At 64.3% G+C, this 27418-nt stretch overlaps 5 protein-coding genes across 8 annotated transcripts; 3 read left to right on the plus strand and 2 right to left on the minus strand.

Moving 5' to 3' along the window:
* Nucleotides 1-15: 15 nt before the first annotated feature.
* Nucleotides 16-6228, plus strand: SIRT7 (sirtuin 7). 3 transcript variants are annotated; one of them, XR_009348200.1, is made up of 11 exons: nucleotides 17-174; nucleotides 245-382; nucleotides 506-610; nucleotides 2704-2774; nucleotides 2881-2953; nucleotides 3580-3678; nucleotides 3755-3991; nucleotides 4135-4215; nucleotides 4383-4489; nucleotides 4922-5007; nucleotides 5601-5782. XR_009348200.1 is itself a non-coding variant. In XM_059149866.1 (10 exons), the coding sequence occupies exons 1-10, from the start codon at nucleotides 82-84 to the stop codon at nucleotides 4662-4664; spliced, it is 1035 nt and encodes a 344-aa protein (XP_059005849.1). In that variant the 5' UTR covers nucleotides 16-81; the 3' UTR covers nucleotides 4665-4864. The 3 variants fall into 3 exon arrangements, 2 of the variants coding, with proteins under 2 accessions (XP_059005849.1, XP_059005848.1); XM_059149866.1 differs by lacking the exons at nucleotides 4922-5007; nucleotides 5601-5782 and adding an exon at nucleotides 4634-4864 and having other exon boundaries at nucleotides 16-174; XM_059149865.1 differs by lacking the exon at nucleotides 4922-5007 and having other exon boundaries at nucleotides 5601-6228.
* Nucleotides 6229-6588: 360 nt separating this feature from the next.
* Nucleotides 6589-13306, plus strand: PCYT2 (phosphate cytidylyltransferase 2, ethanolamine). Its single transcript, XM_059149871.1, has 13 exons — nucleotides 6589-6747; nucleotides 8567-8655; nucleotides 9203-9364; nucleotides 9572-9638; nucleotides 10170-10254; nucleotides 10419-10463; nucleotides 11048-11186; nucleotides 11375-11457; nucleotides 11672-11749; nucleotides 11958-12023; nucleotides 12106-12171; nucleotides 12456-12544; nucleotides 12630-13306. The coding sequence occupies exons 1-13, from the start codon at nucleotides 6659-6661 to the stop codon at nucleotides 12739-12741; spliced, it is 1170 nt and encodes a 389-aa protein (XP_059005854.1). The 5' UTR covers nucleotides 6589-6658; the 3' UTR covers nucleotides 12742-13306.
* A 1501-nt stretch (nucleotides 13307-14807) lies between these two features.
* Nucleotides 14808-15544, minus strand: NPB (neuropeptide B). Its single transcript, XM_059149883.1, has 2 exons — nucleotides 15123-15544; nucleotides 14808-14993 (listed from the first exon to the last, which is right to left on the minus strand). The coding sequence occupies exons 1-2, from the start codon at nucleotides 15363-15365 to the stop codon at nucleotides 14865-14867; spliced, it is 372 nt and encodes a 123-aa protein (XP_059005866.1). The 5' UTR covers nucleotides 15366-15544; the 3' UTR covers nucleotides 14808-14864.
* Nucleotides 15545-17788: 2244 nt separating this feature from the next.
* Nucleotides 17789-22953, minus strand: ANAPC11 (anaphase promoting complex subunit 11). Of its 2 annotated transcripts, none has more exons than XM_059149884.1 (3): nucleotides 22811-22953; nucleotides 21922-22041; nucleotides 17789-18092 (listed from the first exon to the last, which is right to left on the minus strand). In XM_059149884.1, exons 2-3 carry the CDS (start codon nucleotides 22028-22030, stop codon nucleotides 17947-17949), a joined length of 255 nt encoding a protein of 84 aa, XP_059005867.1. In that variant the 5' UTR covers nucleotides 22031-22041; nucleotides 22811-22953; the 3' UTR covers nucleotides 17789-17946. The 2 variants fall into 2 exon arrangements, with proteins under 2 accessions (XP_059005867.1, XP_059005868.1); XM_059149885.1 differs by lacking the exon at nucleotides 22811-22953 and adding an exon at nucleotides 22441-22604.
* Nucleotides 22954-23045: 92 nt separating this feature from the next.
* ALYREF (Aly/REF export factor) lies at nucleotides 23046-26838 on the plus strand. Its single transcript, XM_059149873.1, has 6 exons — nucleotides 23046-23324; nucleotides 23731-23862; nucleotides 25329-25476; nucleotides 26085-26148; nucleotides 26227-26404; nucleotides 26481-26838. The coding sequence occupies exons 1-6, from the start codon at nucleotides 23088-23090 to the stop codon at nucleotides 26493-26495; spliced, it is 774 nt and encodes a 257-aa protein (XP_059005856.1). The 5' UTR covers nucleotides 23046-23087; the 3' UTR covers nucleotides 26496-26838.
* Nucleotides 26839-27418: the final 580 nt, after the last annotated feature.

Genomic DNA, 27418 nt, shown 5'->3' on the forward strand with positions numbered 1-27418 from the left:
GGGCGGGGCCGGCCTCTCGCGCATGCGCCGGAGCGCGGCCTGCCCGGAGGCGGAAGCGGAAGCGCGGGTCTCCCGGGAGCGATGGCAGCCGGGGGTCCCAGCCGCTCGGAGCGCAAGGCGGCGGAGCGGGTCCGGAGGCTGAGGGAGGAGCAGCAGCGGGAGCGCCTCCGCCAGGTACGCCGCCGCCCGCCTCGCGCCGCGCCCCCGGCCCGCGCCGCCCTCACCGCCCGCCCCGCGCCCGCAGGTGTCGCGCATCCTGAGGAAGGCGGCGGCCGAGCGCAGCGCCGAGGAGGGCCGGCTCCTGGCCGAGAGCGAGGACCTGGTGACCGAGCTGCAGGGTCGGAGCAGGCGGCGCGAGGGCCTGAAGCGGCGGCAGCAGGAGGCGAGTCCCGCGGCGCGCCCGGGGCTCGGTCGGTGCGGGGCTCGGGCCGCGGACAGCCGGGGCCGGGCCCCGGCCGGGCGGGGGCGGGGCGGGCGTCACGACCGGCCTCGGCTGTCCCGGCAGGTGTGCGACGACCCGGAGGAGCTGCGGAGGAAAGTCCGGGAGCTGGCCGGCGCCGTGCGGAGCGCCAAGTACCTGGTGGTCTACACCGGCGCGGGCATCAGCACGGTAAGGCGGCCGGGCGGGCGCGGGCCGGGCCGGGCCGGGCTGGGGCGCCCCCTTCTGGGTGGCGCGCCCGGCGCCGAGCCGAGGCCTCCGAGTGGCCGGCGGGTCGCGGCGCACTGGCCTCCCGAGCCGCCCCGACGCGCTGTCTTCAAGCTGCTGCCCGTTTGTCGGAGTGGCCTCCCTAGCCGGTGTGGGGCTGGACCTCACGGCCCGGCAGAGCCCCCGGGCGCCCCCAGATGCGCTCTTTCTTCCCTGTCCGTCTGGGTTCTCTCCTTCGACTTCTGTGTTTGAGACCGTGCAGGCGGGAGCACGGGGGACGAGGGGGCCGGTCTCAACCCCTGCCGGCCGAGGCCTCAGCGGACCCCCGAGTCTGCGGCTTAACTGAGCGCGCCCCCCGGGTGCTCCCGGTGTTCGTTCGCAGAGAAGCGCCAAGTGCGTCGGCTTGGGGCTGCAAGGGGGAGATTAAACCCTTTTAAATGTTTGCCGCCTTTGCGATAGGAAGGGAGGGAAGGAAGCAAAAAGCAGGACAGTGTCCGGGCACTTGCTCGTTTCCAGCCAAGGTGGTGGGCGCCTGGGTGGCTCACTCGGTGAAGCCTGTCCCTCGGTTCTGTCCTGATCCCAAGGTCCTGGGGTCGGGCTCCCTGCCTGGGGGGAGCCCGCTTCTCCCTCTGCCAGCCGCCCTCCCCCCCCCACCCACCCAGCTTGTGTTCTCTCTGTCAAATAAATAAATAAATTCTTTAATTAGAAAAAGAAAAAGCCAAAGTCAAGGTGGTTCCCCACCAGCCCAAGGTTATGTGGGCAGAGCCAAGTCCAGAACCGTCTCCTGATCCCCCATTGTTCCTGTTTTCTAAACGTTGAAAGGAAGTAAGTAGAAAGCAAGGCAGAGATAGAGTACAGCAGCTGAAGGAGAGAAGCGTGGGGGGTTTGGGCACGTTCTGTCGAGAGGCCATCTTGGGCCGTGGGATATCGTGAGCGTTGAGGCACTTGTCTACTTAACGGGAACGTGTAGGCCCCGCAGAGGCGAACACAGAGGATTTCTGTTCTCAGGAGGCCCGTGGGTGATAAGAACACGGCAGGTGAGCAGAGAGCGAAGGTAGCGCAGCGGGGCTGGGCTGCTGGGCAGAGATGCAGACACTCGTGCCCCCAGCCCAGAGCTGGGAAATCCATCCCGTTGCCTTTGTGTGCGAGGCAGCATCGAGGCCAGGCCTTGAAAGCTGAGCAAGGTTTCACAGGCAAGGGGGAGAGGAAGACCCTCCGAACAGGGTTGAGCTCAGAGGCCCAGCAGTGAGGTCGTATAAGGGGCACTGACCACCCTGACTTGCAGACCGTGGAGCGCTGGTCCTGGGGTCTCCTTCCTGCGGTCACCTGTGCTCCTGTGTCTGCGGGAGTAGCGCTCTGTCGCTTCCTCTGCGTGTTGCTGTCCAACGTCTCTCTTCAGCGTGGTTCGAGGGGGCATTTTTCCAAGCTTAAGCTGCAGGGAGGAGACAGGGTTCCCCAGGAGGCAGGTCACTCACAGCCCAGGGAACACAAGATTGCTTGATCCCAGCACGCCTTCTGTTTTCACTCATGGTGTTGAGAACTGGAGAAATCTAGTGATCTTTATCTCATCTGGAGAGGCGGCGATCTTTGTGACAGTGGGGCAGGAAGCACTATCAGGATGGGAGAATCAACATGGATGAGTGTTCCTACCTAGGGTTTCGGCATGTGCTAAGCCTTCCCTGAGCACTGGCTAGGCCCTGGGGACCCACAGATGAGCCTGACCAGCCCTCTCTCTCGATTTGGAGGACAGGTGTGGTTGGAGAGCCCAGGTTGTAGTCCATGCTGGAGACATTCCCAGAGGCGGCAGGACTCCTTGGGACCTGGAGGGATGAGCTAGACCATGTGGGAGGAGGGGTCCGGGCAGAGGGAAGGAGCCACTCCATCTGGATTTAGGCAGGTAACACTAAGAAGTGCTGAGCCGTTGGAAGGAATAGAGGCCAGTGCGTGGAGAAGCCTGGAACACATCTGGAGAAACGTTTGCTTTTCACGCTTGTGAATTTTGCCATTTCCTACAGTGACGCATTGTCACCGGGTTTATTTTCTTTCTGAACGTGCAGGCAGCCTCTATCCCAGATTACCGGGGCCCTAATGGAGTATGGACTCTGCTTCAGAAAGGGAGAAGTGTTAGGTAAGCAGTCCAGGGCAGCCTTGCCATCCCGTCGAGCAGAGGCAGCATGGCCTGACCTCGTGGCTCCCCACACCTGTGCTTTCCGTCGCTGTCCGTTTCCTCGCAGGGCCGCTGACCTGAGTGAGGCCGAGCCGACCCTCACCCACATGAGCATCGCCCGCTTACATGAGCAAAAGCTGGTAAGAACCTGCTGTGGCTGGCGGTCCGCTTGCTGGGTCCCTAGTGCAGAACCTGGACGGCCAGATTTGTGCCCAAGTGGCAACTGTACTGTGCCTCTGTCAGCCGCTGGACCTGGGGGGTGAGTGCCCACCGAGTGCTTGACTCCCAGCTTGAGTCTCTCGAGAGTCATGGATGGGGTCTGCCTCAGGCCAGAGCTGCTGGGGGTTCTTTCCACGCTGCGTTTCTATCACGTTGTCCCCACAGACCTCAGAAGCCACCTAGATAAAGGGGAAGCTTGTGGGAAACCTCTGAAGACCCCCTGCTGAGCACGTTCAGCCACGTGGGCAGGGGTCCCTCCTCCTGGCCCTTCAGTGACTCGAAACATAACGAACCAAGAGAGCAGAAACCTGCGCTCTTGGCTCGCCAAGAGCTTCCGGGCTGTTGCGGCAGCCAGGGGCCCTTCCCCGCCGAGGGCCCTCCGGGTTGTGCTGGGACTGACCTGCCCCCCTGGTTTTGCCTCCAAGGCTTCATATGGGGTTGGAGTCACCCCCAGTTTGGGGGCTCGGGGCAGGGTTAAGGATGGTGTCACTCATGAACACAGCCCCCCCAAGGCCCCCTTGCTGACTCACGCTGGCCTCTCCTCCAGGTGCAGCACGTGGTGTCTCAGAACTGTGACGGGCTCCACCTGCGGAGCGGGCTGCCCCGCACGGCCATCTCGGAGCTCCACGGGAACATGTACATCGAAGTGAGCGGTCCCGCTGGGGTCCAGAGGGGCCTGCGTGGGCCGGCAGCTCCTGCTCACGGCGGCCTCTCCTCCTCAGGTGTGCACGGCCTGCACCCCCAACAGAGAGTATGTGAGAGTGTTCGATGTGACCGAGCGCACCGCCCTGCACCGGCACCAGACGGGCCGGGCCTGCCACAAGTGCGGGGCCCAGCTCCGGGACACCATCGTGCACTTTGGGGAGAGGGGGACCCTGGGGCAGCCTCTGAACTGGGAGGCAGCCACTCAGGCAGCCAGCAAAGCAGATACAATCCTATGTTTAGGCTCCAGCTTAAAGGTACGTGAACAGCACCATGGTTGGGGCAGCGGGGGGCGGGGAGCCTGCTGGCACCTTGCCCGTTCGCTGTTCGACCCTGGTGTCCTAGAGCTTCGTTCCCTATCGTGTGCATGGTCTTTCTGTCGGTCTGTCCGTTCCTGCAGGTCTTGAAGAAGTATCCTCGTCTGTGGTGTATGACCAAGCCCCCCAGCCGGCGGCCCAAGCTCTACATTGTGAACTTGCAGGTGAGCCGCGTACGGAGAGGCCCCTCCTAAGACCTGGACCTTAGGAGAGGAGAACCAGGGAGTTCTTGGGACGTTCGTGTCCCGAACTCAAGGCCCAAAGAGGTCTGGCTGAGAAAGGGCCATCGGGGGGCAGTGGGGTATCCTCACGCACCTTCCCCTGTCCCCAGTGGACCCCGAAGGATGACTGGGCTGCCCTGAAGCTTCACGGAAAGTGTGACGACGTCATGCAGCTCCTCATGGATGAGCTGGGCCTGGAGATCCCCCCTTATAGCAGGTGAGCGGGGCACGGGCGCATCCCCCCCTTTCCTGCCCCTGTGTGGATGGGCTGTGTCTGTCTGTTCTCGTGAACTGAGCACAGGGAATGCTCTGAGTTGCACGTGGTGTCTGAGGTGTGACTGCAGCCCGGCGGCCTCTGCAGGGAGCGGCTGAGGCATCAGCCGAGAGCGTGACTCCCTGCGGGGAGAGGGAATGTGCCAGCGCGCGCCTGGAGGGCCCCCTCTACCACAGACAGCCTGGACGGGAAGGTGCCTTGAAGGGACGTGGTCTCAGCGACTCCAGTCAGACAGAGTCTTGGTGCACTCGGTTTGGGGAGCTGGCGTACTGTGGGGAAGCTTAAACTGTACCTTAATACAGAATTTGTGATAATTTAGACGTGGTGTATGTATTGAGTAAAAAGTTTACACTTTCTTTCTCTGTGAATTTTCAGGGTCTTATAGGGGAAATCAATAACTTCTTTTAATCAAAGGGTTCAAGAATTAAGGATCCCTTCACCTTCTGGGCCTGGCAATTCTTGTATGTTATGTTTGTGGTGTTCTGTAATGTGGGCCTATTGTGTACTGTACTCTTTTATTTTTTTTTTTACATTAACTTAGCTCATTTTCTTTATCAGTGCTTATCTGTATCTTAAGTTTATAATATGTGGTTCTACATCTCAGTCAGACACATGATCTCTCCATGGTGTAGTCCGTAGGCCACACCTCCCTAGTCAGCTGGCCTTTTTCCCCCACATCCCGCAGTCTGGGAAGAGGGAGAGGGTCTGGTCCACCCGCCCCGGCCATACAAGTGAAAAGTGGGACCCAGAGCTGCTAGTGATTCATCCCTCTTGGGGCTGCTCCTGCCTCACCCCGGTGAGCTGGGCCTGCCGGGTGGTCCGCAAGGACACTGAGTTCCGCAGAGGCTGAGCTACTGAGTGCTGAACTCTGAGTTACTGGGGAGCTTAAGCCGTTCTGTAGCTCCAGAACAGTGGAGCTGCCACCAAGCAAAGCCTGGCCACAGTTAGGACGGGAAGGGAAGCAGGGCGACCTCCTGAGTCAGCTTTCCCGCCCTGGGGCAGGTTGTGACTGAGGCTCCCAGGCTCACCTGACCTAGCTTTCCCTTTTCGGTAGGTGGCAGGACCCCATCTTCTCCCTGGCGACTCCCCTGCGTGCGGGTGAGGAAGGTAGCCACACTCGGAAGTCGCTGTGCAGAAGCCGAGAGGAGCCTCCGCCTGGAGACCGGGGTGCACCGCTCAGCTCAGCCCCGGTCCTAGGCGGCTGGTTTGGCAGGGGCTGCACTAAACGCACAAAAAGGAAGAAAGTGACGTAACCCGGTGCTGGACGAGAACAAATGGCACTTTGCAGATATGGGAACTCGCAGTCAGGGGCGAGGCCGGGACTGCCCCCCGGGTCCCGCGCGCCCCCTCCCTTGCACTGCTGCGGCCACCTCGGGCGTGGGCCACCGTCGGTCAGAGGACTCCTCGCTGTCGGGCCGCGTCCTAGAGGGGGGGCGGCCACGCCTCTCTGCGGGATCGGAACTCGGGTTGCTTCACAGCCGGCCGGTCAGGAGGAAGCACGCGACTGCCTTACCTCGTGCACCGGGCTCGTCTCAGGGGCCTCAACCCTATTTCTACTGCTTCTTACTAAACCGTGGTAACTTCATAGCGACCTTTTTCTGAGCGGGGTTTGCGGCAGAGGGCTGGCTCTGAGCCTGGGCTCGGCGCGCCTTTTTATTGTTATTAAACATCTCTGCACTGTCGCCCGCATGTCCTCGAATGGCTGCCCGGTGGGCGCGGGAGCGGGCGCGGGCGCGGGCGCCCCGCGGGTTCCCGGGGGCGGGGCGGGCGAGGGGAGGCGGGGAGAGCGGGTGGAGCCCCACGTGGTCCCGCCCCGCCCCCTCGGCTAGGTGCGTGCGCGCTATTGGCCCCGCGCGCCGGAGGGCGGGGTCTCCGGGACACCCGGGCGGCCGCCGGGCGGGGGCGGGCCTCGGCTCCGGCGGTTCACGCCTGTGGCGGCGCACGCGGGGCGGGGATCCAGGGGCGGGGCGGGGCGGGACTCGCCATTGGCCGCGCGCGGCGGGTGAGGCCCGCGTGACGGCGCGTGCGCCCGGCGGGGCGGGGCGTGCTCGGGGCGGGCGGCGGCCGCTGGGAGTCGCGGAGCGGGCCGGGCCGCGCCGCCGCTGCGGGGCCATGATCCGGAACGGGCACGGGGCGGCGGGCGGTGCAGAGCCGCCGGGTCCGGAGGGCAGGCGCGCCGTGCGAGTGTGGTGCGACGGCTGGTGAGCGCGGCGCCGGCGGCGGCGGCGGGCGGGCCGCGGGCGGGGACAGCCGGGGCCGCGGGGGCCGCTGCGCCGCCGCCCGGAGACACGTCCGCGGACCGGCCTGCGCCCGGGGCCCGGGGGCCGGCCGTGCGGCGCGAGCGGCCGGTGGCGGCGGCGGCCCGGCCCTGCGGCTCCCGGCCCCGGCGCCCTCCTGGGGACGCGGGCGCCCGTGCGCCGGGCTCCGTCGCTGAGCCGCCCGCCGGGCCGGGCCGCCGGAGTGTGGCCGGTGGTGGCGCGAGTCGCGCGTGTCCCGTCCCGACGGGGGAGCCGTGCGCCCAGAGCGTCTCGCCCGCGGTGTCGGTGTCCGGCTTCCCAGCCCGCCTGCCGCAGGGCCGAGGGAGTCTACTGGGTGTCAGGGCGAGCGGCAGGGCGGGATTTGCCTGTGTCCGCGACCCCCCAGCGAAGCCCCCGGGCTCCTGGGTCCTGCCCAGCAGGGCCACAGTGCCCATCTGTCCTGTCCTCTAGCTGGGCGAGACCTGGAGTTGTTTGCAGATAAGTTGGGGGCCGTCGGCAGGTGAGAGGAAAACTGACCTCTACTGAGCGCTGGCCCCCGGGCGCTTCCGGATGCCTTCTCGGTGGCAATCAGAGAAAGCACAGCCCCCACCTGGCTAGCTCCCCCCTTGGGAAGAGAGGGGGTCTGTTGGGGCTGGGGGGGCTGCCACACCTTTGCAGCTGTGCCTGAGTCCCCTTCAGGGAGGGAGCATGTTTTCGTGTGGGTGGACTCTGGCCTTGGCCCTGGTCTGGCCAGGCCCATGCCCCAGCAGGCCAGGGTGGCTAGGACACACCCTGGACCCAGCACCACCCTGCATTCCGATCTGTGAACCCCCAGCCCAGCCCGTCCAGTGAGCTCAAGGGCCAGCCAGGCTGCTGCATTTGCACTTAGCCGCTCCTCTCACCCCAGGGCCTGAGCCGTGTGACCCCACAGTCTTGTGTGCGGTGACCTGGGGTGCTGCAGTGAGAGTTAACAGGTGTCAGGGAGTGGAACAGCTTTGCACACCAGGTGGCGTGGGTCACCTGGAGAAGCAGGACAGTGTCACCTACCCAGGAGACGACGTGAGGCTTTGGAAGGAAATGGACTTGGTGTGGGGCCAACTTGGGCACCACACAGGGGAGCAAGTGGGCCTCTAGCTGAGAAATCACTCCTTAATCAGGCCTAGATTTGAGGATAAGAGCTCTAGAACCAGGCGCCAGGGAGGTAGTTGTTGGGCCCAGAGAGGAGAGCCTCGCTGAGTTTCTGGAGGCCATGGAGGAGCGAGCAGGACTTCCAAAGCTGGCAGTCGCCTTTGCTTATCTGTCAGACTCTGTTCCTTATTGGTCCCAAAGACTGGCCGCCTGCTTCAGAGTGGTACAGAGTCCAGCCCACCCCTATATTAATGTCAGTTCACAGAGTAAAGAGGCTGCGCCCCAACACACTTGTTTGCATTTGGTGAGAGGAGGGGCTGAGGGCAGAGGCCGGAGCTCTGTGGCATGCCTGGGGAGCCGAGCTGTTGTGCGTGCTCAGTGGCCCCAGTGGGCAGCAGGCCTTGTTCCTGGGTACAGCCCAGCCCCTGTCATGCTTGTTAAATCTGGCCCAGGGACCAGTGGCATGGGGAGCTGAGTGCCCAAATCCCCTTTGAATGCCCAGGCTTGGCCAGACCCTGAGGAGCTGTTCCCAGTGGCAGCTTCTCAAAGGCCTTTTTAAAGAAGGCCCAGGGGAGCGAGGCTGCACCCCCACGCCCCCTCCCAGCTGCTCAGCGCCACCCTCGGCACAGGGACTCACCGTCCTTTCCTTCCACAGCTATGACATGGTGCATTATGGCCACTCTAACCAGCTGCGCCAGGCAAGGGCCATGGGCGACTACCTCATCGTGGGTGTACACACCGATGGTGAGCTGGGCTGCTGCCTCCCACTGACCTCCCAGGGCCCTGCAGGTGGCAAGGCCAGGTCCATGGCCATCCTTCTGAAGAGCACGGCCCAGCAGCTTCACGCCACCTGCAGGCCCAGGCTGAGCCCCCCACGGCTTCCAATCCTGCGGCTCAAGTTGAACAGTGCAGCCAAGGGATGGCGTTTCTGGCCGTGCTGCCCGCTTCTCCCTCCCGCCCCAGCCTGGTGCCTGGGACCCTTGGGAATGGAGCGCCCGGCTGTCACAGGACTTTCCCTGGAACTCTGGTTGGGTGAGGGGAGCACATAGTTAGCCAGCGAACACATCCTGAGCCCCTGTACTGGCCCAGAGAGACAGGGCGGTGTCCACACGGGTGTGTTTCTGCCCTCCTGACAGGCAGAGGGCCCAGGGAGACAGACGGCTGCCCGCCACAAACTCAGCTGGGGTTCCAAGCCCTGCTTGGTGGTGGGAGGGGGCCCCAAGGCCAGCGAGCCTGTGGGTCAGCCCTGCAGAGCTCATCTGTCTTGTCCTTGCTCTGTGTCTGGCTCTAGAGGAGATCTCCAAGCACAAGGGGCCCCCAGTCTTCACTCAAGAGGAGAGGTACAAGATGGTGCGGGCCATCAAGTGGGTAGACGAGGTGGTGCCCGCAGCTCCCTACGTGACCACGCTGGAGACTCTGGACAAGCACAACTGTGACTTCTGTGTGCATGGCAGTGAGTGAGGGGCTGGGGCCCAGAGTGCTGGGACCTCTGGCCGGGCTGCTGGGGCCTGAGCCTTTCAGGGGTCTGAGAAGGCGTCGGGTCTGTTCCCAGAAAGAGTCCCTGCATGCCAGGGCCAGCCTAGGATGAGGGTTGGGGGCCCCACAGGTCCCCGCAGTCTGAGCTGAGAGTCCTCATTCACCCGTGTGTGGTGCTCCCTAGATGACATCACGCTGACCGTAGATGGCCGCGACACCTATGAGGAAGTGAAGCAGGCCGGGAGGTACAGGTGAGCCCCAGAGAGGGCCCCCCTTGTCGAGGAGTGAGGCTCACAGCTCCCCCCTAACTCTTTCTGCCCACGAGGAAAATGGGCTGCAGCCTCTTCAGGCCAGGGTGGGAGCAGGGTGGGCTGCCCAGCGGGTCTTCAGGTGTCACAGACCTGTGCCAGCCCAGGTGGTGGGCATGGGCCGTGGGCAGCTGGCCGCTGGGAAGAGCATGGGGTGTGGCCGTTACTGGACTCAGCCATGGGGCACAGTCGTGAGGGCCAGAGACTGGAGCTGCCATGGGCCCCGGTCTGGCCTCCCCCGCCCTGCCCAGCAGCACTTCTCATCTGTTCTGTCATGCCCTTCCGTGTATAACAGCGCCGTGGCCTGCCCTGTGCTCCTGGTCCTGGTTTTCTGTTGCGGCCGAGAGTGGTGCAGAGCTGCCTGGTCTACACGGCCCAGCGGGGGTTGTCGGGGCCACGCTCAGGTGGGGTGAGCCGCTGTGGGGCCTTTGGGGTATGTCCAGGATGCGAGTGTTGACCCCCCTGTGCCCGCAGAGAGTGCAGGCGCACCCAGGGCGTGTCCACCACGGACCTCGTCGGCCGCATGCTGCTGGTGACCAAGGCCCATCACAGCGGCCACGTGAGTCTGGGAGGGACCGGGGCAGGCTCCCAGGGCTCAGGACCCTGCTGGGAGGGAGGAAGCACCTGGTCTGTCTGTCTTTGTCCCAAACTTTGTGAGCTCTGGGGGTTGGCCATGTCTGGGGGACGGCGAGGCTCCTCAACGTCCCGTGTCCTTCCTCTCAGGAGATCTCCTCGGAGTACCGGGAGTATGCAGACAACTTCGGCAAGGTGAGTGTCGCCCCGACTCGCCAGGCCACTCCCTGATGCCCCTGTACCCGGCCCCCACCTTCCGGGCACCGCCTGGCTACTGCCCACCAGGCTCAGCCAGTTCCACGGCCATCAAGGAGCCAGGACCGCCTCAAGCAGGTGGCCTCTAACTAGGCGGCCTGGTCCTCTCTCCCTTGTAGCCCCGCCAGGCCGACATTTCCCTCAGAAGGGCCCTCCCAGGTGACCAGAAGGTGGCTTGGGGTGCTGGGTCCCCACCAGGACAGTGGCCACTGCTGGGCCTGCTATCAGGCCCCGGTGCTGTTGGCTGCAGTGCCCACGGTGGCCACAGGGTGGAGCCACCCGTCCCGGTGTTGCTTGGGGCAGGCGCTGCTGGCTCCCCACCTTGTCCCTGCCTGAGCGACCACGTGACCACGTGACCCAGCAAGTGCTGCAGCTGGGGCTTGGGGTCCTGCACCAGCGGCCCCACACCTGCTCCCAGCAGGCAGGCGCAGGCAGCCCAGAAAAGGAGCTGGGGTTTGGGGGCAGGTGAAGGACAGGCCGCTCCCCAGGCAGCACTCGCTGACCAGAGCCCTCTCGGCTTCTAGTGCCCTGGGGGGCGGAACCCCTGGACAGGGGTGTCCCAGTTCCTGCAGACGTCTCAGAAGATCATCCAGTTTGCTTCGGGGAAGGAACCCCAGCCAGGGGAGACTGTCATCTATGTGGCCGGTGCCTTCGACTTGTTCCGTATCCTCTGGGACCGAGGGGGAGGGTGTCCCCCACTTTGGCCCCGTGGGCCCCCCTGGGTCATGACCTGAGAGGCTGCCCTGACTCCTCGCAGCTCCCAGAGTGGGGGGAGCTCAGGGGAACCCGCCGGAGCCCCGGTCCTGCAGGGCGCCTCTTCTCCTTTTACTTGATTCTTAACCTGGGCACAGACATCGGCCATGTGGACTTCCTGGAGAAGGTGCACGGCCTGGCCGAGAGGCCGTATGTCATCGCCGGCTTGCACTTTGACCAGGTCTCGCTTTCCGGCCAGCTGATAGGGTGTGGGCGGGCGGGGGGGGGGCGCTCCTGGGGCTGAGGTTGGGCACAGGTGGCTCACAGGGGTGAGACCTGGGGAGCTGATGGAGGTGGGGGAGGCAGGGGCCTCTTTCTGGGGACTGGGGCTTCCCCGCACTGCTGGGCCCGTCTGCCAGAGGCTGCCTGCTCACTGGAACTCACTGTGGCCCTAGGAGGTCAACCACTACAAGGGGAAGAACTACCCCATCATGAACCTTCACGAGCGGACCCTGAGCGTGCTGGCCTGCCGGGTATGGACCACGGCGGGGCGCCGGGTGGGGTCCCCTGCCCAGGCTGCGGGGGAGGAGGGGGTACCCAGGAGCCTTGGGCTCCAGCCAGCCAGCCCCGCCGTGCTGCTCCCTCCCCCAGCCCTTGCTTCCTTAGCAGCGAGCACTTTCTCCCATCAGCCAGGGGCCTAGTGGGTTCTGAGCTGACCACCTGTGCTCCCTGTCCCCCTAGTACGTGTCGGAAGTGGTGATCGGGGCCCCCTATGCGGTCACAGCAGAGCTCCTGGACCACTTCAAGGTGAGGCTCCTGTGGACCAGGTCCCAGGGAGGGCCCTCTGAGTGCAAGGCACCAGGCTCCCTGACCCCTGCTCCCTCCCCAGGTGGACCTGGTATGTCACGGGAAGACAGAAATCGTGCCCGACAAGGATGGCTCAGATCCTTACCAGGTGGGTTGTGCTGGGCCCTTGATGGGCAGGAGGTGGCCGAGTGTGCTGTTCCCCGGGGAACCTGCCCCCACCCTGCCGCCTCCCCCGTCTCACAGTGCCTGTTTGGAAGCTACCCTGGGGCTGGGTTAACTGCGGTCCAGTGGCCTCCTAGGAGGAGGAGGACGCTTGCTAAGCAGTGGGAGGAACCATGCTAGTGTTCTGGTCTTTCGGGGGTGAGGACCCTCCAGGCCCAGGCAGCTCCAGAGGAGGGCTGCCATCACCTCCCCCAACCCTCTGGCCTCCAGGAGCCCAAGAGAAGGGGCATCTTTTGCCAGATCAACAGCGGGAACGACCTGACCACGGACCTCATTGTTCAGCGCATCATCAAGAACAGGTGAGGAAGGGCTGCCTGGCTGGGCCCGGCGGGACCGCGGAAGCCCCAGGCCTGGGTGCACAGCTCACCGCAGCCCGGCCCCCAGGCTAGAGTACGAGGCCCGGAACCAGAAGAAAGAGGCCAAGGAGCTGGCTTTCCTGGAGGCCAGGAGGCGGCAGGAGGCGCAGCGTGAGAGAGAGAGCGACTGTGACTTCTGAGCAGTGGGCGGTCACCCCGCGTGCCCATGGGCCAGCCCCTCCTGCTCTCCTAACCACGCCTCGAGGGTCTGGTGTGTAACAAAGCTGCCGGCTCCCTCTCCACCTGGCCTGCTATTGGAAGGGCTAGAGCCGAGGGCGCTGCCCCCACCCTACCTGCCCAGAGGCTTTCCCACTGAGTTGAACAGAGAGGGCATCCAGCACAGATGAGCAGCCCAGCGGGCACCTTTCGCCAGCGGGGAGCCACCCTGCGAGCCGATGAAGGCCTGGCTTCTGCTCCCCGCCAAGCCCCTGCAGACCCAGGACACCCCAACCACCTGGCACTTTCCACCGTCCAGGCCTCATTGGAAGCCAGCTTTGGGGGAGCAGTGACCTGAAGGGGCACCCTCTTTCCTCCTCAGGACACAGGCTGTGCCGCCTCCCGTGTGGGCTCCCTGGTGCCCTGGGGCTGGCTCTTGGGCACTGTGCCCCCCACTTCCCGGGCCAGCCTTCCTGCTCTCCCCACAGACTGCTCTCGGTTTTGTATCTGACCGGCTGGGGTATGACCAAATAAACCTGGTGGGAGCTATTCTGCGTCCGGCTCTTAGCCCTGCTCCCCACCACCACGCACATGGTGGGGAGGCTGGGGGTGGGAGAAGCAGGCGGCCTGGCAGCGAGGGACCCCCAGACGCCCCAGGCTGCCTTCCCTAGAGCCTGTAACGGAGGGAGAGCAGCCAGAGCCCAGTGGGTTCTTGGCCCCGAGCCCGTCACGAGGCCAGTGGGAGGCTGGCTCCCCGTGGCCTGGCACAGGGCCACGGATCTGGGAAGGAGTTGGCTCCGGCTCTCTGACCGGGTCCCCCCCAAGCATCTTGGGGTCTCCTGCACCCAGATCAGGGCCACTGGGAACAGCCCAGCAGCTGTGGGCTGCCGACCCCGCTCCCCTCTTTGTTTCGGACGGGAAGGGGCGAGAGTTCGGCGGGTTTCGTTCAGAGGTGAGGGCTGCCATGGTGTCTTTTCAGCCCCTCCCCCCGGAAGGGCATCTGTTCTTCAGCCGCGGAGCCGGGTGAGGCCGGGCACCTTGGCCTGGCCCCGTGGAAGCGGAGATGGGAGGGCTAGCGTCCTTCCCTCCTTGGCGGGTGGGTCTGCCCTCCTCCTCCCGATGTAACCAGTCATGAGTCTAACTTCGAGCTGTACAGGCAGCAGGAGGGAAGGGACTGAGCGCTCAGCCGCCCCGGCTCCCCGCTGGGTGGCCGCCACCAGTCTCCTCCCTCCCCAAGCTGTGCCAGTGCGGGAGAGGCGCGAGGTACTCCCTAGACCCGCACCGCCCCTAGGCCCCCAGCTTCAGGGAGGGCGAGACTCAGACTCCTGGAGCCCCGGGCAGCAGGGCCCTGGGAGCGGGGGCACGAGGAGGGAGCCGCTAGTCCTGCACGGACTCGAAGGGGGAGAACACGGGAGCGGCCCCTCTAAGCTGGGGACTGCGGCAGCCAGGGAGCCCACGGGGACACAGTTGGAGGAGGCTCGGGGCCTGGGCTCTGGGAAGTCAGTGCCTCTAGAGATGCAGTCATTCAGGCCAGTGGGTGTGTGGGTCCTCCCACAGCCTCTAAGTGGGGCTGTGCCGGGCTTTGTCCTGGAGCAGCAGGTGTGGCTGCCTCCCCCAGCCCCACCCCTCCCTGGCCTAGTCCCTCCTTCAACAGCCCAAATCACTGCCCTGTGCCTAGTACTTTGTGTTTTGGGGGGACACCAAGAAAAGAGGGACTGCAGGAGTTGCGCCTCTTAAAAGGCAGAGCATTGTCCTCAGGAAACCCCAGAACCAAGGCGGGGGTGGGGGGGGCTGTCCTAGGCCAGGGGCCCCCTTGGGTGGGGTGGTGGGCAGCGGCAGTGCTCAGGGCAGACATGGAGCTGCCTCCTGGAGGACACGGGGGAGCGCGGGGGCTGTGTGGACGACAGCGGGAGGTGAGGGGGCTGCCCCCGCCCAGGGCAGACAGTGGCGGCGGAGTGGGGTCTGCAGACCGCGGGCCCGCCCCACCCGCCCCCACTCGGAGTTCAGCTGCGCTTCTCGTTTATTCGGGGAGCGGATGGGCGCGGGGGTGCAGGGAGGCGCTGGGGTGTCTGCGCTGCCGCCGGGCAGGGTCGGGCTGGGTGGAGGCTCAGGCGCTGCGACAGGAGGCCGCGCGCAGCGACAGGAAGACGTCCGCCTGGCACTGGACGGTGGCGCGTCCGTCGGGGAACCGCGCGCAGCTCCGCAGTTTCGGGGACACGTCCTTGACACACGCGGCCTGGGGGCGGGAGGAGGCTGAGGGGCCGCCCCGGCCCGACCCCGCGGCCCCCGCGCCGCGACCCCGCGCACCACAGCCCCCCTTCTGACCTCCGACCGACCCCCCCCAAGCCCCGCCGGCCCCACTCACGAGGCTCCGCAGGCGGGGGCGCGGCTCGGCGACGGCGCTCGCCCGGCCCGGAGGTCCCGCGCTCCCGGGGGGCTCGGAGCGGCGCGCGTGGGGGGACCTGCGGAAGCCGGACAGCAGCCCCGCCGCGCGGCCCACCGAGTAGGAGCCGGGCCCGGCCGCCGGCCTGTACCACGCGAGGCCCGGCGGCGCCAGCAGCAGGCACAGCGCCAGGGCGGCGGCCACCAGCGGCGCGGACCGGGCCATGGGGACGCGGGCGGCGGTTGGACTGCGCGGCTCGGAGCCTCGGCGGCCGCCGCCTTATATTAGCAGCGCGGGGCGCGGGGGCGGGCCCCCCTCAGGCAGCAAGAAGCCGAGCCTCCCGTATGGGATCCCACGCCCCCATCCTCCCCGCTGCCGCCTGCTCCTTCCCCCTGTCCCGTGGTCCTGCCTGGATGCGGCCTCGGTGCAAGCAGGGACAAGCGGGGCAGCACTGAGCAGCCCCCAGGACGCGAGGGCGCCCTAGCAGTTACCCCTCCCCGCAGAGGTCCTAGACGCTGCAGAGAGACATCTGTGCCCCGGGGACACTTTCTCCAGCCCTCAAAGGGAACTTCAAAGTCTGGGTGGGCTTGGGGGCCACCTTCTGTGTCACACCCACAGGGGAAACTTCTAATAGGGCCACTACTGGTGGGGTCCTTTAGGAAGAGGTGGGCAACGCGGCCAGGCCTGACCTCTGGAAACCAGACCAAGGGACAGCTGACATGAACCCAGAGACTTCTTCCACCTAGTTCTGCTCTCGGGGTGGGCACCCTCAGAACACCTGTGCTCACCAGGCCATGACTCAGTCCCTAACTCAAGCCATAGCCAAATGGGGAAACAGAGCTGGCAGGAGGGCAAGCAGAGCGCCTCACTGGCTCACGGGGGAAGACCAGGGAGCTGAGCAGGGCCGGCGGTGGGGGGCAGTAAGGGGAAGCCTGAGGAGTGTTCGCAACGGCAGGCTGTGAGCCTCTGCGACCTGGGGGGAGAGCTGGCTGATGTGCCGGAGTCGCTGCAGGGTCCCCGAGCTTCCGGGGAGGAGACAGCTGGCTGGGGGGCAACTGCAGGGCCAGCTTGAGGCCAAGCAGACCCTGCAAGGACCAGGCTGGAGGCAGGAAACACGGAAGAGTCCGAACGGCGTGTGGGGAACAGCCTACAGGAGGGTCTGCGACCTTAGGCAAATGGACAGTGCATCTGAGAATGAGAGCACCCACCCCAAAGGGCAAGGCCGGAAAGCCTTCGAGGCTGCACTCAGCGTCTGATGCCCCAGGCAGAGTCATGGGTCACAGCAGAACCCCCCCCCCACCCCGGGCAGGGGAGGTGGGCTGGGGGCACCCCAGGGTGAGGTCTGGAAACTCCGGGACAGTGGAGGCCGGCCATGCTGCCTGGACCCGCCCTCCGCAGCGGCAGCCCACTCCCACAGGGCTGTGAACTCCCAGGGATTCCTTGGATCCTGACACATTGTAGACACAAAGTCTCAAGAATACACAGTAGCTGCCCCAACACCTGTTTGTCTACAGGACTTCTGGGAGCTTCCAGGAGGGCTGAGCCCAGGCCCTGGGGTGGGGGGCGGGGCACCAAGTGCAGGGGCCAGGGGGCTTGCTCAGGCACCTCTTCTTCCCCTAAACAAACTGGATGCGATGTGTCTTCCTTTGGGTGTGTCCTCCCCGGGTCGGATCCTGAGCTCAGGGGCCCGGGCAGCTGGGTTTCTGGACAGAGGGCATGTGACCTCCGGCCTGGAGAAGGGGGATGGTCCCCTGGGCTTCCTTCTCTCTGGGTACAACATGCAGGCATGAAATAGGCTGCCCCAGAGGTGACCAAGCAAGAGGCCAGCCCCCGAGGACACTACCTGGTCTTGCCCCCAGGGACTGAGGACAAGCAGCATGGGAGCACTCAGCAGCTGGCCACCCACAAGGCACAAGGCAGTGACCCCCAGGGGCTGTTCCCTGAGAATGGACCGGAAGGAGCCAGTGCCCAGTGACTCCTTGCAGCTCATGAGGACATGAGGCCTGCAGCAGTCTGTCCAGAAGCAGCCAAGACTTCCAGGGCTGGGACCATGGCCCCCAGGGGCCACCCCTAACCTGGAGCTGTGGACTGACAGAGGTGACCAAAGGAGCCTCCCATGAGCTGTTCTCCAAGTAGAGGACCTCAGACACCTGGGACACAGATGTCCTTAACATGGCCTACGCCGGGTATGTCACTGCTCAGACGCTCCAGCTGGCCTCGCGCCAAAATAAGGGAGGAGGGACTGAGAGAGACCACCAGCCCCTGCTCAGGGACGGCCTGTCAGTGAAAGGCACAGCAGCTGCCAGCTGTGCCAAGTCAGGATCCCAGACTGGTCTGCGAGGCGGTCCCCAGCTTCGAGCAGGTGAGAGGCCAAATGACAGGCCCCGGGCCTCGGAGCCACTGGTGTTCCATTTCCCGTTGGTACACACGCACGCCCCAGGGCCTCTGCACCCCCGGGGCCTTTGAAGCCCCCAGAGCCAGCCACTCTCGCCCCTGGCTCTTCTGGCTGATCCTACACTCCCGCTCCTCCTGGGGATGTGACTCAGAGCCTTGGCGGCATCGCATCGAGATGTTTACTCCTGAGATTTCCTATCAACGCACTGCGAAGTGGCGTCAGGACCAAGAAAACAGGCAACAGAGGCCTCCAGCAAGGTTCAGGTAATTTAATGAGTTTTACTTATTGGATAAAAGTGTCACCATTTGAAGGAAAACAAACGCAGCTCCAGTCGTCAGGCGTGTCGCGGCCCGGAGGGGGCTGGTGCCAGAGGAGCGCACAGCCGGCCAGCCCTGGGCAGGGATGGGGGGCTCACTCCTTGAACTTCCACTCCTGACGGCACATGGGGCAGTGCTGCTGCACCTGCTGCGCGTTCAGCCACTTGAGGATACAGTGCATGTGGAAACAGTGCGAGCACTGGCCCCATACCAAGGGGCAGTCGTCGCCCGGCACCTTGCCTGCGGGAGGGGGCGAGAGCACCAGGCCAGTCACACAGGGCAGCCCACGCACCGGGCAGAGATGGGGCGCAGGACCCCTGGGTGTCCGGCACCTGCCCAGCCCCAGCAGCCCAAGGGCGCCCGTGTGCAGGGCCTCTCACGCCTCATGTTTCAGGAAAGACAGAAATCAGGAGCGTGAGCACAGTGTGTGGTGTGCACACACATACACATGCACGCACACACACACACACACACAGGCCCGCAAGCGCAGCCCTCACTCTGTCCTCCCCTGCGAGGGGGGTGGTCAGCTGCAGGGGGGGCGCGGGCCGAGCCCACAGTCCCCGCCTCCCAGGTTCCAGGCCCATCTACAGGCACACTGGGACACCAAGGTCATAGCCTGAATCTATCTAGGGACACCCCCACCCCCCCGCCGCCACCAAAGAGCCACCCCTCTGAACAGGGAACTATTCCTTCCGACCAGGCGTAGGAGAGCTGGGGCCTTGGGAGTTCCTCTCTAGACGGCAGGGACCCAGGAGGCTCCAAGGGAGGGCTGCAGGCGGCCCGAGCCATCAGCAGCCGGGAGTCAGCACGCGGCTACCTTCCGCCTCGCTGTCAGGCCACCTGCTGCTGGCACTCCCTGTGCGTGGAAATGCCACCTCCATGGACGGGTACAGGGGACAGCCACACTGCCGTGATCAGAAGAAAAAGGGGTCTCTGATCTCCTCTGATTTCTGAGAAGCAAGAAAATCCCATCAAACAGCCAGTGCCACCAGAGCACAACGGCCCCCTCAGGCTGTGTGTCAGGGTCCCCATGGGCACTGACGCACTATGGCTTGCAGCCTCTACCCTTGCTGGGGTGCCATCCCCCCCCATCGTTGCCCTGGGGGTCCTCTACACCTTTGGAACACTAGCTGAACCAGATGTCACTGATGCACAAACACAAGGGCCAAGACAGACAAGCCAGGGCTGGGACTGACAGCCTGTCCCTGCGGCAGCTCTGTCTACACACGTCCTAGACCATGCTGGGAGCTCCTCGCAGAACAGAGTCTGCCTCTGGACTTCTATGACCACCATCCCTCCTCGACACCGAACACAGGACGCTCGGTCCCATGAAATAATACCACAGCCAACGCAGCGGTCCCACTTGGCCCATCCCTCGCCAACAGAGGGGCTGGGAACCTGGCGGTGCTCTCGGCCACCCTCGCCGCACTCGGCCACCCCGTCACCCCTCTTCTGGACAAGAGGCCTGAGCACATGGTGCATTGAGGTGCCTGCCACTTCCGGAGGGCAGGAGCGCAGCCCCGTGGTTCAGACGGGCACCAGGTCAGCAGCCAATGTGGGCTCTTCAATGTCCTTCCACGTCTACCGAGCGTGCGCGGCTCCCTGACCCCGAGCAGCCCCTGCCCCACATGCCTGCACCCCACCAAGTCAGGACGGCCGCCGCTGTACGTTCTTATCCACGTGTTTGGGGCGGTGTTTTTCAATCTTCTAAAAAAAATCCTTTTTATGACAAAACATCGTTGCCTTCCTGAGACTTTGATGACCTAACGACTAGAAAATTATACGCTGGGGCAAATACAGAATTACTGTACTCGCTCTGCTCCCCCGCCCGTCGGGGGGGCGGGGGGAGGACCCTGTGCCAGGAGTGCCCACTCGGTGCGATGGCTGACATGACACCCCCCAGGCCCAGGGCCTTCCTGGGTCCAGGAGAACTCAGCTTGGAATCAGAGTCCCCTGCAAAGGCAGGATACTCTGGCAGGGGATGCCCTGGGGGCCCGCTGATGGGGGAGTACCCAGGCCACACGGCCATCGGCCATCAGAGGCAGGAGCCGCTTCCAGTAACGTCACCAGCAGACAGCCTGCCTGAGGCATGCGGAGCACAGAATAGTGACGGTGACTCACCCAAGTGCTTGCTCCGGTCTGGACGCAAATCCTTTGTCATAAAAACATGTCTCAAGAAGACTTTTACTCCCAAAGCCCTCTGGGGCTGGGGGCAGGTTATCACAGCGCCCGTCACCCCAGGTTTCTCACAAGCGCACAGCTGTAGCAAGAGAACCCCAGCATCCCTTCATCCGCACAGGCAGGACCTAGGCTTGACACTTTGTACAGGACGACTGGCTCTCAAACTTGACCTCCGGTCAGAAGATCGTGCCCTAAATACCCCCCCCCACAAAACCAAAGCCCACCGTCAAACGCAGATGCCAGCCACAAGCCCTGCTGCCACGGCAATAGCTGGGCTCCGCACCCCAGCGTCTCTGCCGGCCGCTCTCTCCCCCACAACCAGTCGAGGGCGGTACCCTCCAGGACTTCTTTCCAGAAGACTGGAGTCTGCCGCTTAGGAAGCTGCAGGTCTGTGCCCCCCCCCAAGACTCCCATGGCCTTTGCTGTGTCACTAGCGACGCATTTAAGAGTGATCTGAAGTAGGGGTGCCTGGGTGGCTCAGTGAGTTAACGCCTCTGCCTTCGGCTCTGGTCATGATCTCAGAGTCCTGGGATCGAGTCCCGCATCGGGCTCTCTGCTCAGCAGGGAGCCTGCTTCCTCCTCTCTCTCTGCCTGCTTGTGATCTCTGTCTGTCCAATAAATAAATAAAACCTTAAAAAAAAATCCAATGACCTGAATTTCACTGTAAGAAGTAAAGCACTATTATTCTGGCCACTCACCTCACCCCACACAAAAGGCCTGGTCATTCATGGGACAGGGACCCTTTAGTACTTCAATGTCCTGTTTTCCTCTTGGGACTGCCCTTGGCCCCTAAAGGGTCAACTTGCTTCTGTTTAAGTTCACTTGGGTTTGGCTAAAACCAAAATACACTGGTGCAAAAACTGGTTTTTGACTTAAAAATATATTCAAAGCGTTTCTACTTCACAGAACATAACGTGAACAAAAATGAATCAAAAACCAGCACAAAGGGCGCCTGGGTGGCTCAGTTGGTTAAGCAGCTGCCTTCGGCTCTGGTCATGATCTCAGAGTCCTGGGATCGAGTCCCGCATCGGGCTCTCTGCTCAGTGGGGAGCCTGCTTCCTACTCTCTCTCTGCTGCCTCTCTGCCTACTTGTGATCTCTCTCTGTCAAATAAATAAATAAAATCTTTAAAAACAAAACAAAACAAAAAAAACAAACCAGCACAAAAATGAAATCCAATAAAACCTGGTGGGAGGCACTCCGTGAAACAAGACAACTTCGCTAAAAGGTCAGACGTCTTGAAAAAACTGAGTGGGGGTGGAAGGGCCTGTTCTATGCTAACACTGAACACCCAGGGCAGAGCGGAGCAAGCAACTGTGGATCCTGCTTACACCACACAGTGAAGGGACACCTACGGACACCTGGGCAGGTCCCAGCAAGGACTAGGAATAGGGGAGACCCTAAGGACTCATCATCACGTCCTGTCCGATGGGACGGGACAGCCTGTAACAAGCTGGAGTTCCGTTTAGAGACTCGGCGGACGTGGCACCAGGCGTCCGAGTTATCCTCGCCGAGCCGAGGAGCAGCGGTGGAAAGGTCCCTTACCCACCGTGATCCTCTGTGCTGGGCGAGGGAGCGGAGCCCCTACAACCTTCCGGGTTTTGTTTGCTTGAGAATCTTGAGACACAGAGTTCTAACATGTCTTTCTCCCCCCTCAGACTTCACAGCCGAGTCTCACCACGCTACAAGGTGACACCACTTTTTCTTACAAAACTTCTGACGGGCCCTTTCTACAAACAGGGGCCCAAACCACCTGGCTCTCTTCTGTCCACTTTTCTTGAGGAAAGGGGCACCAAAACCCAGCCACTCCGTGCAGGTATTTCTGGCGAGAGGTCATGGCCAGGCCAGCAGGCAAAGCTCAAGAGGGAGGGAATTCAGGGGACACTCACAGTCCGGGCAGCAGCCATTAAAGGCCATCCGGCAGATGCCACAGTTCTCGTCGTTGGCCACCCAGAGCCAAGTGGCCACGCCGTTCCAGCACTTAATCTTCACCTTCATGGCCGCGGAGCCTACAGGCAGAGGGAGAGAGATCACCGGCACCTCAGTCTGCACCGCTACAGCATGTAGGTACCGAAGCGGCGCTCCTCTGAGCCGAGGGTCACCCAACCCCACGGTCAGCACGGGGCTGGACCGGCGGCCAGAGCCCTGAGAAACGCAGACCGACCGGCGCACATTGGTCCGCAAGGACGGCGGGGCCAGGGCCCGGGCGCCCCCGGGAGGGCGAGCCAGGCTCCCACACCCGCAGGGATGTCTACACGCTCGGCACGGGCTGCCCGGCGTCCTCGAAGCGCAGCGCGGGCTCCCACCCGTGCCTGCAGAGAGGGGCCGCACCGGGCTTTTCGGAGGGCTGCGGCCGGCCCGGGCGGCCCAGGAGAGCCCGGCCCAGCTGGCTACGCGGGGGCACCCACCCAGCCCGCTCGGCCTGCGGCCCTGCTCAGCAAGGACTTTGGTCGGGAGCCGCCGCCGCCGCCGCCAGACCAGAGCGCGGAAGAGGGGCTGCAGGGCGGGACCGCGGCGCGGGGAGCGCGCGAAGCGCGAGGAGCGAGGGCGAAGGCGCGGGGCGCGGGGCGCGGGGCGCGGGGCGCGGGGCGCGGGGCGCGGGGCGCGGGGCGCGGGGCGCGGGGAGACGCGGCGGGGCGGGGCGGGGCGCGCGCTCCGTCCGGGGAGAGGGTGGGGCGCGGGGCAGACGCGCGGGGTCCAGGCACGCGCGGGCAGCGGGGGGAGGGGCGGCGCGCCAGTCCCGCCCAAACGGCCGCGCTCCGCCCCGCGCTCTCGCACCTCCGCCGGCCTGACCGCGCGCTGCCCCGCCCGCCTTCCGTTGGCAGCGCCCGCGCGGGAAGGTATAAAAACGACCGCGGCCACTGCCCGGCACCTTCCGGAGCGCCCGCCCAGCTCGCTCCCTAGCGCGCACGCGCCGCCCCGCCCCCGCCGTGCACTCACAGCCAATCCCCGGCCTCTCCGAGGCCTCGGCACCGGAAGACGCCGCGCGGCCCCGGAAGTGACGCGCCGGCGTGCTGACGCGCGGGCTCGAGCCAAGGCCGATTCCGCGCCCGCCATGGCCGACAAAATGGACATGTCTCTGGACGACATCATTAAGCTGAACCGGAGCCAGCGAGGTGGCCGCGGCGGAGGCCGGGGCCGCGGCCGGGCCGGCTCCCAGGGCGGCCGTGGCGGCGGGGCGCAGGCCGCCGCGCGAGTGAACCGAGGCGGCGGGCCCATCCGGAACCGGCCGGCCCTCGCCCGCGGCGCGGCGGGCGGCGGCGGCAGGAACCGGCCGGCGCCCTACAGCAGGGTGAGTGCGGCGGCGGCGGCGGCCCGCGGCGGGGAGCGGGCCGGCCGGGCGGCGCGCGGCGGGGAGCGCGGCGGGCCGCGGGCCGGGGGCGCGGGCGCCGGCGGGCGCGGAGGTCGCGCGGGCCCGGGCCCGGGAGGCGGAGACCCTCGGCCTTTGTCTCGGCTGGGCGCCGGGCCTCGTGGCGGCGGCGGCCGAGCGGACGCTGGGCGCGGCCGCGCGGGCGGCGGGAAGTCGGCCGGAGGGAGCGGCGGCGCGGCGGGAGCGTGGGGGCCCGGCGGGCGGGCCGCGGCGTGGGCGGGAAGGGCGAGCTGCGGGCCTCCGCGCGGACCGTGCGCCGCTGCCCGGGAGCGCGGGAGCCCCGGGCCGACGCTCACGGTCGGGGTCGGCTCTCGCGTCTCTCCTCCAGCCGAAACAGCTTCCGGACAAGTGGCAGCACGACCTGTTCGACAGCGGCTTCGGGGGCGGCGCGGGCGTCGAGACGGGGGGGAAACTGCTGGTGTCCAACCTGGATTTCGGAGTGTCCGACGCTGACATTCAGGTGAGGGCGCGAGTGTCGCGCTGAGCAGTTGCCCTCGCCGACTTGGTCCCGGTTGGGATGTGCCCGGCTGAGGGCCGAGGGCCCCCCGGGCGGCAGGGCTAGCCCCCGGCCCGTCTACGGGGTGCAGGAGTGCGGAGCAGAGGCCGGGCCGCAGGTGCCAGGCCGGCCGGCAGCTCAGCGTGCGGGGAGGCCGGCCCCAGCTGACCGTGGGGAGCGGCTGCCCTGCCGATGCGCCTGCGCCCGAAGACGCTCTGCCCGAGCGGTCAGTTCCCCGCGGGGGAGACCGGCCTGGGGTGCGCCTTCCCTGGGTCGCGGCCGCACTTAGGGTGTCCGTTTGGTTTATTTGCTCCTGGTTCTAAGGTCGTTGGGAGGAGAAGGATCTTCTTCCGTGGCAGTCAGTGTGCAGAGCGCAGAAGGGGGCTCGGTGTGCCTCGAGCCCCAGCTCCGGGTCTCACGGGACTTGGGCCTTGGTCCTCCCCTGGTCTTTTGAGCACCATGATTCTCAAACCCAGCTTTGTTTGAAGCTTTTTTTTTCTTTGTTTTCTTTTTTTGTTGTTTTGTTTTGTTTTCTGTTTTTGGGGGCATTTTTTATTTTTGTTCTTTGGGTTTTTTGTTTGAATTTCAAAGGCATGTAGATTTTAAAGGCATATTTACTTGTTTTCTGATTAAGTAAAGACATCTTGGGGATCAGTCCCAGAGATGGCTGGGTCAGGGTGCTGGGCCTTCCTGGGTTCAGTTCCCCGGAGCCCCGCTGTTTGTTTGACTGCCGTGGGAGGACAGAGCAAGGCCGGTGAGCACTCACGGTGTCTCAACACTTTTTTTAAGGTGGTTTCTGGCATCCACTGGAAACCGCTTTTGGTGAACTCCACTTCCCGCTGTGTGCCTGCGGCCGGAGTAGCCCCACACTCTGGGTTCCCTCTCCAACTCCCAGCCTGCCTGAGGTCAGGGCAGTTTCCATGGCAGCGCTTGACTTCAGCCTTTGCGGCAGGCTTGAGTAGGAGGAGAGGGAAAGGTGAGCCAGAATCCGCCCTGGGGGAGGGGCTGGGTCAGGGCTCCCGAATCAACGGGCCCTGTGAGCTGGTCCACATGTCCACATGTCGGATAGCATCCCTTGCTCTGTGATCTTGGCCTTTGCTGTTTCTTGGCACAGTCCTTGGGTGTGTTGTCAGTTTTCCTCTGTTGAAGAAGATAGCAACTTAATCTTGTTCCCTTCACTGGTGGGCTCTGTGGTCCTTTACCTGCATCCTGGGACAGATGTAAGGTCCCCAGCTGGCAGGAGCCCTCAGGCCCAGCTGCTCCGGGAAGTTGCTGTCCCGGCTGCCCCTCCCTTCCCCTACCACTGCCCTGCCCCCCCATGTGTCTGCCGCCCAGGGAAACGACCCCAGAGCAGCTCACATGCCCGGGGAGTGCCCTGGGCCACCCAAAGGGAAGCCACTTGGCTGACAGCTGCTTTTCCCGGCCTCCAGGAGCTCTTCGCTGAATTCGGGACCCTGAAGAAGGCGGCTGTGCACTACGACCGCTCCGGGCGCAGTTTAGGAACCGCCGACGTGCACTTTGAACGGAAGGCAGATGCCCTGAAAGCTATGAAGCAATACAACGGGGTCCCCCTGGATGGTGCGTCTGCGGTTGGACCCAGGATGATGGCGGGGCTGCGTCTCGTTTGTGCGGTCTGGGGCTGGCAGCTGTCCGTGCAGGAGTATGCCTTCCCCCTGTGGCCGAGGACACTTTGCATTCGCCCCTTTGTCTCTCTCTTCCATCCTGCCACCTCTCATGCTGCCCCACACATCGGGACCAACCTCTTGTGAACCCCCATCCAGCGAGCTACATCCCTCCCCTCCTCAGCTCCTTCCGGAAGACTCACTTCTGTGAAGCCTTCTCAGAACCGCCATAGTACAGCTCTGAGTGCGGGGCTGTAGTCGTAAAGACAAAGGTACCGGTTCTTCTTCCGTCAGGCCACCCACACCTTTCCACCCAGAGCGCCCCGGACGCCTGACCAGACCCCCACGTCACCTGGACTGAGAAGGAGCGAGGCGGCGGGTTTGGTGGGGTTGTCCCCGGCAGCACCTCGTTCTCCCGCCAGGCTCGCTCGGCCACTCCTCTTGTCGGGAGCACCGGAGACACACAGAGCCCCTTGCCGGTGCTTGCGTGGAGACCCGGCTGTGGCGCCGTCGGTGCGTCTCAGGGCCCTCTAACCGGGACGCCTCTTGTATTCTCTGCCGCAGGCCGCCCCATGAACATCCAGCTCGTCACGTCACAGATCGACACGCAGCGGAGACCCACACAGAGGTGAGCGCCGGGGCCGGGGCGCCGCGTGGGCCCGCAGGCCTTTCCACGTCCGGAGAGTGACTCCCTCTTCCTCGCTAGCGTGAACAGAGGCGGGATGACCAGAAACCGCGGCTCCGGGGGTTTTGGTGGCGGCGGCGGCACCCGGAGAGGCACCCGCGGAGGAAGCCGGGGCAGGGGCAGAGGCACTGGCCGGAGTTCAAAGCAGCAGCTTTCTGCAGAGGAGCTGGACGCCCAGCTGGACGCTTATAACGCGAGAGTAAGTCCCAGGCCGGGCTGGGGGGTGCAGGGGGCACGGGCCAGCCGCTGAGCGAGCACTTGCATGTGTCTTGCAGATGGACACCAGCTAAAGCGCGGCAGATCCTGGCGTGGAGCAGGACCCAGACGTCTCCTCTGTGCCCCCGGCTGGGAGGGGCGCTGGACTGGGGCTGTGCGGCCAATGACGGATTTGTTTCTTTTATGTTTTAAGATAGGATTTAAAAACTCGTGTAAAGGTTTTTTTTTTCTTTCCTTTTTTGTTTTGTTTTGGGTTTTTCTGGTTTTTTTTTGTTTTCTTTTTTCTTTTTTTTTTTAATCTGAAACAGCCGTGTTTTGTACTGAGTTATTTTTGGGATAAATGTTACCGGTTGGCATTGTGGGAAGGTGGTGTTTTCACCTTTGCCATAATAAAGCAGAGATGCGTGTGGAACTGGAGCGGTGCCTCGTCCGCGTCGCAGTCCTTCCCTGGGCCTGGCTGAACGTGCGTGGAGCGGTCCCGTCCGGCGCCGGCAGCCGTGCTCTCTGCTCGGCCCGCCCTAGCCCCGTCCTCTCCCATAGGGTGGGCGGGAGGACGTGGCAGGAGCCACCACCACCGCCTGCAGTGTGTGACGTGAGGGGGCCCGGGGACGCCGTGTTGTGGCCAGGCTGTCCCTCTCCTCCTGGAATTCTGCTTGTCAGAAGCATGGATCAGCAGTTCTGACTTCGCAACATAAGCCTTTCCTGTTAGTCTCTCCCATGGAAGCAGGAGCCAGCCAGAAAGTGTGCCCTTAATTGTGTCCTGGGTGAAACGCTCGGGGGAGCTGTGGCAGAGGCGCGTCTGAGCACACAGCTCTGGAAGGGAGGGCCAGCAGCTTCCCCACCTGGACCCCCTCTGGGACAGAAGAGAGCAGGCCGGCCATGTCACTTGGCCACTTGCCTCTGCTTCCGTGCTCAGACATGCTGCTCGGGAGAGGCTGAGATCCCCGCCCTGGGAGGGTGGGTCAGGAGACCACCCTGTGGTCCTCAGGGTTTCCCT

Source organism: Mustela lutreola, chromosome 15 (genome assembly GCF_030435805.1).
Source record: "Mustela lutreola isolate mMusLut2 chromosome 15, mMusLut2.pri, whole genome shotgun sequence".
NCBI classification, from domain to species: Eukaryota; Metazoa; Chordata; class Mammalia; order Carnivora; family Mustelidae; genus Mustela; species Mustela lutreola.

Excerpts from the sequence above, each read along its gene's own strand:
- SIRT7 (XM_059149865.1), top strand. The coding sequence starts at position 82 with ATGGCAGCCGGGGGTCCCAGCCGCTCGGAGCGCAAGGCGGCGGAGCGG. Across the intron at positions 383-505 it reads TGAAGCGGCGGCAGCAGGAG|GTGTGCGACGACCCGGAGGA; the intron begins GCGAGTCCCGCG and ends CTGTCCCGGCAG. Across the intron at positions 611-2,703 it reads CCGGCGCGGGCATCAGCACG|GCAGCCTCTATCCCAGATTA; the intron begins GTAAGGCGGCCG and ends CTGAACGTGCAG.
- PCYT2 (XM_059149871.1), top strand. The coding sequence starts at position 6,659 with ATGATCCGGAACGGGCACGGGGCGGCGGGCGGTGCAGAGCCGCCGGGT. Across the intron at positions 9,639-10,169 it reads AAGCAGGCCGGGAGGTACAG|AGAGTGCAGGCGCACCCAGG; the intron begins GTGAGCCCCAGA and ends CTGTGCCCGCAG. Across the intron at positions 10,255-10,418 it reads AGGCCCATCACAGCGGCCAC|GAGATCTCCTCGGAGTACCG; the intron begins GTGAGTCTGGGA and ends CCTTCCTCTCAG.
- NPB (XM_059149883.1), bottom strand. The coding sequence starts at position 15,365 with ATGGCCCGGTCCGCGCCGCTGGTGGCCGCCGCCCTGGCGCTGTGCCTG. Across the intron at positions 14,994-15,122 it reads GCCCCCGCCTGCGGAGCCTC|GCCGCGTGTGTCAAGGACGT; the intron begins GTGAGTGGGGCC and ends TCCCGCCCCCAG.
- ANAPC11 (XM_059149884.1), bottom strand. The coding sequence starts at position 22,030 with ATGAAGGTGAAGATTAAGTGCTGGAACGGCGTGGCCACTTGGCTCTGG. Across the intron at positions 18,093-21,921 it reads TAATGGCTGCTGCCCGGACT|GCAAGGTGCCGGGCGACGAC; the intron begins GTGAGTGTCCCC and ends CCCCTCCCGCAG.
- ALYREF (XM_059149873.1), top strand. The coding sequence starts at position 23,088 with ATGGCCGACAAAATGGACATGTCTCTGGACGACATCATTAAGCTGAAC. Across the intron at positions 23,863-25,328 it reads TGTCCGACGCTGACATTCAG|GAGCTCTTCGCTGAATTCGG; the intron begins GTGAGGGCGCGA and ends CCCGGCCTCCAG. Across the intron at positions 26,149-26,226 it reads CAGCGGAGACCCACACAGAG|CGTGAACAGAGGCGGGATGA; the intron begins GTGAGCGCCGGG and ends CTTCCTCGCTAG.